The sequence below is a fragment of the Xiphophorus hellerii genome, chromosome 8 (assembly GCF_003331165.1).
Source record: "Xiphophorus hellerii strain 12219 chromosome 8, Xiphophorus_hellerii-4.1, whole genome shotgun sequence".
Lineage (NCBI taxonomy): Eukaryota > Metazoa > Chordata > Actinopteri > Cyprinodontiformes > Poeciliidae > Xiphophorus > Xiphophorus hellerii.
In genome coordinates, this window is record NC_045679.1 from 25,447,919 (window position 1) to 25,460,037 (window position 12,119).

Below are 12,119 nucleotides of genomic sequence, written 5' to 3' on the forward strand. Positions count from 1 at the left end.
GACATACCAATGTCTCCTGGACGTTCTAGCTGCATCAGGTAGAACATGATACAGGTAGAACATCTACTTGTATGTTCCTCTGGTCAGCAGAGGAAAACCCTTCATGCGGTGAGAGGAAATGAACCAAACGAATGGTTTGATTATAATAATCAAACCACCATTAAACAATCAAAATAGTTTAAAAACCATGTCTGATTGGTGAACACACACTGCAGGTAGGTAGTATGAAACTAAAAGTATAACCAAACAAATGAATTCTTTTATATTTTGATTCCAGAAAGAAAAAAATATCACAATTAATAATGTAACAGTGTCTGTATTACCTGATCTTACTGTAGCGGTGAAACGTCCAAAAGCCGAATCTCATCCCTGACTTTAAGTAACATATTTGATACGTTGATGTGTTGTTGTCTTACTTTAAATCAAGCAGTGAACATTAATACCTTTCATTTGCTCTGCCCCAAAACAATCCGACGCCTGAACAGAATTTAATTATCACAGATAAGTTTAGAAGAGAGACGTCCAATCACTGGTTTCGTTTTGGCTCAGCGTGCCACTTCCTTCCAACGAGGGGCAGCAGATGGTTTGAGCCCCAGATCCTGTAAGACTCGCTGTTGCCTTAGGCTGGCAGCTCTGCAGAGGGAGTCTGGGATTACATCATCAGTTTATGCACAAGCTTCATCTCCTTAAGTCGCTGTCAGACTGTTACCATCTGGGTTTCGTGCATGTGCATGGCTCGCTCTGTTACGGGAGACAAACTTTCTACTTTCACTGTCGCGGCTGAGATTTTATTTCAAGACTGCTGGTGTGCATCACTGGGAGTTTATTTTAGTAAAAGTCTCATTAGTCCAGGCTTTTATTGAGTTACTGAGCTATATGTTTCCAATCTACCGACTGACCAAGAAAGCTTTAACTGTGAAATATCAAATATCTTCCAGGACATCACTTTAAACCAATCTGCTGAGCGCTTTCACCTGGGAGGCCTTAACGTAACAATATGTAACTTTTATACAAAAAAAGTTGTTTTTTTACATATTTTTTAAAATCATCATTACATTATGACAGTAAAACAGATAATCTGTAAAATAAATAAAGCTCCTCTGCCTTTTCCCAGTGGTAACTACAGAAATAGCCAGTTCAGACAGAAACAACCAATCAGAGCCAGGAGGAGGGTCTTAGCGCTGTCAATCACTCTCGTGCTAAGCTACAGCTGGTTCACCACAACATAGCCTGCCACGAATGCTAATGCTAATTAGCATGGCCACAGATGAAGTTGGATAAATGGTTTTTCTGGAACAATGAATTGTTTCTCCGCCATCAGCACATTGAGCAGCAGGCGAATACAAAAGGATGATTGACAGAGCTAAGACCACAATGTTCTTTATATTTATACTCCCTTGTAAAGGTGTGGAAAAGCTATAAAATAAATGAATCCCTTACTAAGACAGTATAATAAGCGCAAACTGATTTTTTTATACGTCACTTCAACTTGAGTTAATTTATTTTGTATTTTTAACATAATCACTGCAGATATTGGAAGCCCTTAAAAACACATGAGATTTGAGTTTATTTTTAATGATTTCTTTAGGCCCAGTGTATTATAGGCCTGGCGGCCTGCCATGCTTTATTAGCCCCACCGCCAGGCTAAACCTTTCTTGTTTATGTTTTTAGGAAAATAATAGTAAGAAAAAAAAGAACCTTTTTTTTGTTTAAAGCTGGATTGCTCTGTTGCTCTGAGCGTTTTACTGGTGGAGCAGATTTATTCCTAAAAGATACGTTTATAGAAGATAGGTTTATAGTTTATGCATTTAAAGCCGGATCAATCACACCGCTGGCCCCTCTGCGCGTTGCCTCGCGCGCTGCAGCAGCTGGATGTCTTAAGTTTACCTCCTTTCACTCAAACTGGACACAGGCTCACCTGTATGGATATTTACATCAACCCCCTGTGAGGAATTGTGTTTCTTTCCAGAGTTTTTGATCAAGGTAGGAGTTTAAACCCCATTGCGTTAAATCTGGTTGCGCAGCTCAACGTGAACGGCAGGAATAACTTGTAGTGGCTTTCAGAGGTGCATTGAGCGAGTGGTGAGAATGATTTATATTTGTGGACAAAGAATTTTGTGCGGCTTTTCCATCTCCACACGCTGCCCAGCGCCCGGCTCTGTGTGCGCTGATAAGGTTTATGTATTTGGTCCCGATTGGTCGGTGCGTTAGTGGTTAACGAACCAGCGCTAACCTCTTCATGCAGGTTCGGCTCGGTGAGGAGCTTTTGCGCTCGCCTCGCAGGCAGGCTTCATGCTGGTTTTATATTATTTTATTATTAGTTTTAGTACATTTTCTTCCGGTTACACAATGCACCAAACCATATCAAATGCTTTGTCCACTTAGTCAGACAGAGTTAATGTGCGCGGCCGCGTGGAGATCTGAGAAACTCGTTCCACAATCATGCAAGGCCGGTCCGAGGCTGCATGAGGCCTTGAGCAGAATTTGACTTAGGGGCCCCTTTTGTTACTAAAAACATCAGCAACTCTAACAGCTTCTGTGTTAGATTTAATCTGGGAGAAGGGAGCAGTTTAACTGGCCAACTTCAAAAGCAATAAGTTATAATTGCAGTTTACTAATTTCTATTTGTGAACAAACGGAGCTCAAACTCAAAGATTAAACTCACAGCATCAGATTGTTGCTATGGTAACAAAATTTAACTATGAATATTGTTCTTTGAGCTTTTACAAAGTAAACTTGCCAGCTCCTTAAAATCTTCCATATAAATGTTAAACAATTTAAAATCATTTAATTTATGTATGCTGGAACCATTAAATCAAATTTAGCAGCATTGATCATCTCAATAGATAAATGTTACATTTATGTATCTGTAGTCTGTGTTAAAATATTAGCATTTATGGGGCCCTGAAGGCCTGTGGGGCCTCATGGAGCCTCTGACTTAATTTGGATTAAACAGAAGTGCAAATACCTGATATTCATTATGATTGTGTTTTTTGATTTGTTGTTTTCAAGACTAGTTGTGGGTTTAAATATATTTTCACTGGCAATGTCTTCCCGTAACATATAATTACCGAGTAATATTTTTACATTTCCTGTCTACTTAACATCTTCTAACACAAAAACACAGTGGAGCGCCTCGGCGCCCCGACCACTGGGCTTAGCGAGTTTTCTGGGGGAAACCCTGGGCTCCAGTGGCCTTTATTGAACAGTGAATAGATAGAAAAGAAATGGACCAAAAAGGATGGAAACCTTGTTAGACTGTATGACATCATGACATTTTTAATATATGCAAAATCTAACTAAGTTTAACTTCACTCAATTAGTACAGTTAAAATAGTTGGTCATAGCAGGACAATGATAAAAAGTAATGACAAACAAAGAAATAGTTCTGCACAACTAGACACAAAATGAGCCAGAAATCATGACGGATTCTAGTTTTAATGAGTAAAACAGTCCAAAACGTTGAGGCTGTTGAATCAGGAGGTAGAAGATTTTGTTTCCACCAGATGATTGAGAAGTTATTTTATTGCATCTGTAGTAATGTTCGTCGCAACAGGACCAGAAATAACTCTAGGCGAACACAAATCATCGTGATCATTATTAACAGCCAGAGTGGGGTGTTCGGGGTCAAGAACGAGAGATTAGATTGAATATGGAGCTCGCTCTCCAGAAGACTTTAGAGAAGTGATGCAGTAATGAAGGTCAGCGGAGGCCAACAGCTGGAAAATTGCTGTAATCTAGCAGGTAATGTAATTTAGGTGAGGAGCCAAGGGGCTCAAATGATCCCCCCTGAGACTGCGGTGCGTGAACGCCGATGATCGGAGCATAGAGCCGAACAGATACAGCCCATTTATCAAAAAAACAAAAATCGATCGGACCGTCACACAGACGGCTGATCATAGAGACACAACGACCATCAGTTTACACAAACAACACTACCTGCTGCAGCAACAGGAAGAGAAACACACCGGTTGAAGCAGACTCCAGGAGGACTGAAACGATTAATCAGCTTATTGAGATCATCTTCAATTAAATTAGTAATCAATTAATAGTTAACTGGCCTATACAGACTCAGAAAAGGGCAGCGTGCTGAAAGAACAACACGCTTAAAGAGGGAATTAAGGCAAAACTGTAAAAAATATGAGTACATTTTGCTTTTAAGGTACATAAAAAACCTTCTTTGTCTGTAAATGTGCTCCAATCAGGAGTGGTTGAAATTCTGTAAAAAACATTTTTTTAAATACTCTTACTAAGCACCTTTTGCTATCCATTTATTAATAATTTATGTTAATGTTGCAATAATAAATTGATCAATTAATCGCATGACAGATTGAAATAAGCTCAATTTTTAGTATTTTTGTGTCCAGAGACTTCATAACACACTTTATTTATGGTTTCAGTTAATTGTGATTTTTATTTCCTGTCATGTTTTTATTAACTTTGAGCGAGAAATTATTATAATTAACAGAAAAAAGGTCTTTTAAGTATCCATCTGGGTGTAATTAATCTGCACAACGTGTTTCACTTAATGATGAAGTTCCTAAAACAACTTTTAAGAATATTCTCATTTATTGAATGGGTGTGTGGAAGTTTGTGGTTGCAATGTGTGAAATTTTTTTAAAAACGTTTGAGAGTTTTAAATAAAATACTTTCTAATATAGCTATAGATATAATATAAAAGATATGAGAACTGATTCATCGCTCCCAGAGCGCGGTCAGCGTCTCTGTTGACCACGAGTGGCGAATTGTGACATCTGACTTTCCCGAGGATCTCGTTTCGGCCGGGCCGAGTCCATCCTGAATAATTCATGTGACAGAACAAGCCCAACATAAACCAGAGGTAAACCTGGATTAATACATAATCCTGGAGAAAACCCTGGGGGTCCACCTGCTGATGCATTTTCACGAGAGAACGCGAGCGGTCGCCATAACAACGACAACCTGAGGACAAACAGAGTGGAAGGATGGAGTTCGTGTTAGACGTCTTGCTTGGTGATTGGCTCATTTTCTTCTGAACAGAAAACTCTGGCCAATAAACACAGCTGCGTCATAAAGAAATATCAATGATAGAAATGAATTCATGTCACCTGTTTTCGATTTTAGGTTCTAGGCTTTAAAGATGCACTGACCCAATATTAATATCGGTATCGGTCTCGATATTGAAAACATTTCTAGATCGGTAACAGGGACAATGTGCCTGATCCATAAGTACAGATCTATTCAGTCTAATTCTAGGTTTTGTGCTCCGAGGGACGTCATGCATTATTGTTTATTCTACATTATATATAGATTCCCTAATTACACATTTTAAACCATTTTAACAAAGGTTTGCTGTAGTTTATTTACACAATGATTATTTTTACATTTTTGCATTGTTCTTGTCAGTTTCAGTTTATTATTTTTGGCTGTTAAACCCCTAATTGTACTGACTGAACAAATTAAAGTTTTTTTTTACGTGCTTGTCCAAGATTGTGAAGCTGCTGGTGTGTTTAGGGTGGCTGCAGTGGTGCAGAGTTAAACCTCAGATATTGGTATTGGAAGTGAAAAAAGTGGAGCGGTTTATCTCTAATCAGTTTACAAACATAAGACTTGGTGGACTGACGGCTTTGAACTTGGTGCTTCACTGAAGCTAGAGGAGGAAGGAGAAAACAGAGCTAGACAGTTTAACACCTTGTCTGTGACCCCCCCCCCCCCGCCCCCAATTTTATTTATGTACAGCAGGTTTTGTTAAACTTTATGAAGCATATTTGCAACTTATTCTTACAAAGTGATTAAATTGAGAGCTGATGTGTATGGTAAAAAGTTCATAATTGTTTTCTTTCCATTTTCCTTGACTAGCTTCTCTGCTGACAAATAGCATCTCCACAGCATGATGCTGGCACCACCGACATTATTCTTACCCGTCCAGTCAGATTTAGGTGGATCACCAGGCCTCTGAGGGTTTACTTTTTCCCTTTCCTTGGAAACTGCTTTGCGCAGCTTCCGAGCTTCCGCCTCACAGAGCAGCCCTTCCCCACTCTGCTCCTTCAGACTAGCCAACAGCAATTAGCAAACACCTGGTGGAACTGCACATCTGCTGAGCTCATTATAGGAGCTAATTCTCAGTGCAACTCGGGTAAAAATGTTGCTAAAGGGTTAACAGAGGAGCCATGTTGTGTTGACTTCCTGAAGTCAGAGTTTCAGAAAGAGCAGGAGTTTCTTAAAGAGACAGAGGCCCAATTTCAAGGTAAAAACTCTTTTAAGTCATATTAAATATATACAGCATTTGTTATGTTGACAACTGCGAACTGTGAACATAGTTGCTTGATTATGCTATAAAATGGCACTATGTGCCTGGAAAACACATAGTACTGCCCCTTTAAGCATTAATAAAAACCATTTGTGTCGATGCAAAGTAGTGGGATGTTTATATGTGGCTAATAACCAAAGTGGCTTCATGCTAATCAAGCAATGTTTTCTCAAGAGCTGTGACATCCATATATATATGGCAATACGTTAATAGCAATAATAGAGGTGATCTGAACTACAAAAATGCTATAAATTTCAGAAAGTACATGGGAACACCTCATCTAGGTTTTTTTTTTCTGACAAAACATTTAAAAAATACAAACGGGTGAGAAAAGCTGTGCTATTTTTTTAATGTTATGATAATATTACATATTTTATTTGAATAATGTTTGAATCTCATGTTACTCTATCCAGCAACGAGCTTCGGACACCAAGTTGTCATGGCGACTGCACCACCACGTCTCCCTCTCTGTCTCGTTCACGCCACAAAACCAAATGATGGCAGCAGCTGCCCGCTGCAGGTGATGTCACCAGTTACCCCGGCGACAGGCGCTCCAACTGTGACGCCGAGGAGCAGGAGCGGTGTGTGTGTGTGTGTGTGTGTGGGGCGGGGGTGTGTTCGTGGGTGCTTGTGTGTGTGTTTAACTCTGTACAGTCATGTATTTGTATGTTTGTCCACATAAGCAAAGTTATGATAAAAAGAAGCAAACATGTCGTTTCTGTTTTGTCTGCACTGATCTAGCTTCTAATAACTTCATCTGATCAAATTTAAAAAGAGTCTGAATATTAGGTTGCATATTTTCTGTTGCAGAATAGAATAATCGACGTAAAAAGGAGGAATCGACGCGGCTCTTGCTTCATTGCTATTTGTCAGTAATGAGTTTCATGATCACAAGCGGGAACATGTCGCTCTAAAATGACATCCTTTGTTTAATCTGCCCTGATTTACGGCTCCTAAGTAAATACAGGCTGCATTCATACTGAGGTGTTGTTTTTTTAATGACATTTTAATTGTTTTCACAAAGTTATGAAAGGCAGCATAAAGCCCAGACATATGGAGCACCATCTGGTCTGCAGAGCGACACCGTGACCTCTCAGCAACGTTTTCTCTCAGATCCTGTTCTACAGGAAGACACAAGGACACCTTCCACTCTGCCCTCCATTACACGTATGAGATATTAGCTGAAACAAGGTAATGCTTCGTAACCACCGCTAAAATCATCATAACTGCCCCTGATCCAGCCTTTTGAACTGGGACAATACGACGTGAACCGCGGGGGTGTGGGGTTTACGCTAATTTTGAAGTATTGCTTTAGAAAAGGTTGTCGGAGATGGCAAAATTCGAAATAACTTCCTTACACTTTTTTTTTTTTTCTTCTCCGAAGAGTTTTTGCGGCGCTAGTGGCTCGTATTTTTTCGACAGTAGGCAGACAGGAAGGAGGGTGGAAGACATGCGGCAAAGGTTGTCGGGAGTCGAACCCGCGACGTCCTCGTCGAGGACTAAGGCCTCCAAACGTGGGGCGTGCTAACCCCCTGCGCCACCATAGCACGCCCCAAACTTCCTTACACTTTATGTTCGCTTTTGAGGTGGTTTTTGGCTTTTCCGATAAGGCGCTACAGAGTAGCAAAGGAAACTCATTTTCTGGGTAAGTTCAAACCTCCAGCTGAGAGGGGAGGACTCTACTTCCTGTCTATTACAGTCATGCGTAGCGTCAATATCTGATGAAGTTACGGTTTATGTAGTGAGGTTGATTTGCTCCAAACCACGAGATATAAACAGGCCTAATTCACATTTTCTTTTGTTCTATTTTGAGACCTTTTATAGGGGCAGTATTGTGTTTTCCAGGCACATAGTGCCATTTCATTGCAGAATGAAGTAACTATGTTAGCTTCAGTCGTTACCAAATATGTCTTAAAAGAAGTTTTAGTGCCTTGAAATTAGGTCTCTGTCTCTAAAAAAATATCCTGCTCTTTCTGAAACTCCACCGCCTTATTAACCCTTTAGCAACATTTTTACCAGCGTTGCACTGAGAAGTAGCTCCTATAATGAGCTCAGCTGATGCGCAGTTCCACCAGGTGGTTGCTAATTGCTGCTGGCTAGTCTGAAGGGGCTGAGTGGGGGAGACAAGAAGCTGCTCTGTGAGGTGGAAGCTTGGAAGCTGCAGCTCTGAGGAGGAGCTGCGTCTTCAAAGGCGGGGCTAGGTCCACCCAGGCGTTTTGAACAGGTTACCATGGAGATGAAAAGATTTTTCAAACATGCATGAAAGAATCATGTTAACACTCCAGGTATGTTTTTGATAAGGGAATAACATTATAACATGACGTAAAGCTCAAAGAAGTCAGTTTTACATGACACTGCCCCAATTATTGTGCTCAAAATTAGCATAATAATTGGATGGAAACATATCTGTAGTTTGGTTTTCATAATAGAAACCATTTATATGAGTGTATTCTACATAACTTGTGTTTTCCCACTTGACAATTGACATAACTCCAGTTTGGATTAAACACAACAAGCTGTTAGCGTAAGAATCCTACGTCACCATGTTTGTTTTAGTCATTTCCATTTCTGAGATTTATAAATAAATTTTAAAATAACACCTGTGGAGTCTGAACCAACATTACATTTCTTTTTACTTTCACTTACAAAGACTCTCTTGACCACTTCAGCAGGTCCACTGGAACTGCACACAAGAAGCAATCAGTAATATAAGGTTTCCTCCTGTTAGCTGGTTGCTGTAGTTACAATAAAGTCTGCTTATGAGTGACTGATCGGGCATCAGCAGACAACTCCTCCAGCGGAAGACTCAGCTTCCGTAAGAGGTTTACTGAGTGAGAATCGGAAAAAAAGATTGAAAAACTATGACCTTAAAGCTACAGTATATAACTTTTATAAAATAAAATATACCTGTTTGATAAAACTTTCTCTTTGCTGTGACAGTAGAACGTAATTGCAATAACTTTGAAAAAAATCAAACTGCTCTGCCTTCTCCCAGTGCTCCCACTGCTTGACCAGAAACAACCAGTCACCTGTCAGCTGTGTGATGTTACACTGGGAAAAGGGTTAGGTTGCACCAGATGTGCATCTGCCATCAATGCTAACTAGCCTTAGCATTGATTGCAGGCTATGTGATGAACCAGCTGTAGCTTAGCAACAAGCATGTGGGAAAGGGTGAGCACGAGAGTAGTTGACAGCGCTAAGACCCTCCCCCTGGCTCTGATTGGTTGTTTCTGACTGAGTCACACCAGGAAGAATGGAGAGGAGCTAATATTTTCCCAGATTATCTGTCAGATATTATACTGTCACAACATCATGATGATTTTAACAAATATGTAAAAAAAAAAAAGCTTTATGTAAACAGAGTGTCATTAAAGTGTTTCATAACTGGACCAAATCTTTTTTGGAAATCCAAACATGGTCATCCCACCATAACTGGAAGTATATCTGGCAAATATATTAATAACAGGTAGCTTTGTTTAGCTTCAAATTGCATTTGTAAATGAAACAAAGAGGTTTAAGCCAAAACTACTACACAGTTTAAAGGTTCAAAGTGCCTGAAAAAAAATATTTATTTTCATTTAACCTTAAGTTTATCAGGAAAATCCCATTGAGATTAAAAATCCTGGCCAAGACCGGTGTTAGCACACAGACATATTACAGAACATCCACAGCAAAATCAGAAAAAGTTAACACCGTTAAAAGATTCCTCAGTCGAAACATTTACAGACAGACGAGTCCTTCTGAAAATCAGCAGGAATCAAGAAGTGCTCACCTGGATCATGTAGAGCTGAGCAATGCGGTACTCCTCCACGCTCATCGGCATGGGGATCCGGTACTCCTTGATCAGCATGGCTGTGCTGGAACAGAACCGACTCTGCCTTCCTGCGTTCGCGGGGTCCGGAGGTGAGGCTCCTCTCGGTCGGGCTTTGCTAACCCAGCAGCATAGTCAGTCAGCAAGGAGGCAGCCGTCTGTCATTTTTTCCCCGCCTGACACAGAAAAGCAAACCACATTCAGTGTTGGGAGGGAAAAGAAAAACCCAACAACTCTGTAACGTCCCTTCAGCCTCTGGCTTACTTACAAGCCATAGGAGGAGTTAGCATGCTTGTCTGAGGGATTAAAGCCCTCCATATACAAGCCAACACATCCTGTGTGTGTGCTCCAGCGGATCTATTACAAGGTAATCCACTGACCCAGCAGCAGCGCTGAAATCCTCCTGCAACCTAAATCCCAACTCTGTGGCACCAAAGATGCAGCAGCGATGCCACTGAAGGACTAATCTTTGGTGTGACCTCTGCAGGTTCTCTACCACTGCAGTGTAGATATTAATCTATCTGATCTGACTTTTATTTAGCAATTCCTTAACTGCATAAAGCTTTGATTAGAGCTGGACAATAAATCTGTAATAATAATAATCTACTTAGTTTCTCCAGAACCAAGCAGCATTCAGTTTCCATGCACCACTGATCTGGAACAAACTTCCAGAAAACCGCAAAGCAGCCAAAACACTGAGCTCCTGTAAATCAAGGCTAAAGATCCCACCTGTTTAGAGTTGCTTTTGAACCAAATCAGAACCAGGAAGCGGGTCTTAGTGTTGTCAATCACAGTCATGTATGTGCTGCTCATAACCTCCCTCTTTCTCTCTGCTACGCTACAGCAGGTTCACCACAGCCTGACAGGAATCCTGAGGCTAGTTAGCATGGCCACCGATGAACGATTTTCTTCAAAAGGTAAGTTATTTCCCTGCCATTAGTATGTTTAGCAGGGTTAACATTTTATTGTTGAAATTTTGTATTGTGATTTTGTTTATTTGTTTATTTAGTGATGTCCTTTTGTAATGTTCATAAAATGTTAAAGTGGCTGAAGCCGTAAATTTTAATTTAGTTTCCATTTTGTTTTTGCCTTAAGGTATTTTCTTATGACTTTATTGTAACTTTCGTGGTGTGAGCCCCAGGAAAAATAGTCTGTGGTAGAGACTAAATAATAATAAAAAAAAGTACAGAAGCATGATTAACAGCGCTAAGACCTGCCCACTGGCTCTGATTGGTTGCATTTCTTCAGGTGGCAATAATAGTTTAGGAAGGAGGTGAAGGAGACCGATCTTTTCTCATATTATACTGTCACAACATGCTGACAGTTTAAACAAATATGTAAAAATAATTTTAAAAAACATTTTTTGAAAGTTTCACACATTAGCTTTAATGGAGGAGAATAACAACAATAGAAAGTTTCTTTCAGAACAGCTTCCAAACTTAGATTCTGCTGACCCATGATTCAACTGAATTGACGTTTTCTGTAAAGTGCCGCGGGGCAACATGTGCTGTGAATTTCTGCGACATAAATAAACTGAACTCAATTAAGCTGAATTAATAACATCCTTCAGCTCATCTGCATTGTTGGCTCATTTTCCTCTTGACTCTGTGTGTAATGAATCCAAACATTATGCGGGTTTCACTATGCTGAACTGAACTGCTGAAATAAATGAACTGTGCAAAGCTATTCTAATTTAGTAAATGCACCCACATGACTGTGCTATCTATGTTGATTTAATGTCAAGCTTTTCTTTATGTTATTTTCCAAGAAATTAACAGGAAAACAAACTGAGCAAAAAGCTAACACAGAAATTGTTGTTTCTTTCATTCTAAAACAGTCTATGGTTACATTTCTCTTTTCTGATTTCCAACTTTTAGAAATATGGTTGCTGCGATGTGGAAACTTGACGACAATCTTATAGTGCTTTAGATCTCTTAATGCAGAAGTCTCAAACTCCAGTCCTCCAGTCGCAGTTTTTAGTTGTGCCACAGGTACAAAACACTGGAATGAAATGGCTTA

General features: G+C 39.9%; 1 protein-coding gene across 6 annotated transcripts in view; it reads right to left on the reverse strand.

The window, feature by feature from the left end:
• pitpnm2 (phosphatidylinositol transfer protein, membrane-associated 2) overlaps positions 1 to 12,119 on the reverse strand; it is a 72,563-nt gene that overhangs the window by 33,226 nt on the left and 27,218 nt on the right. For all 6 annotated transcript variants that reach the window (XM_032569331.1, XM_032569329.1, XM_032569332.1 and 3 more), the window contains one exon: positions 10,062 to 10,276. In XM_032569331.1, the coding sequence (XP_032425222.1) occupies positions 10,062 to 10,139 (78 nt within the window). In that variant the 5' untranslated portion in view covers positions 10,140 to 10,276. The remainder of the gene's footprint in view (positions 1 to 10,061; positions 10,277 to 12,119) is intronic.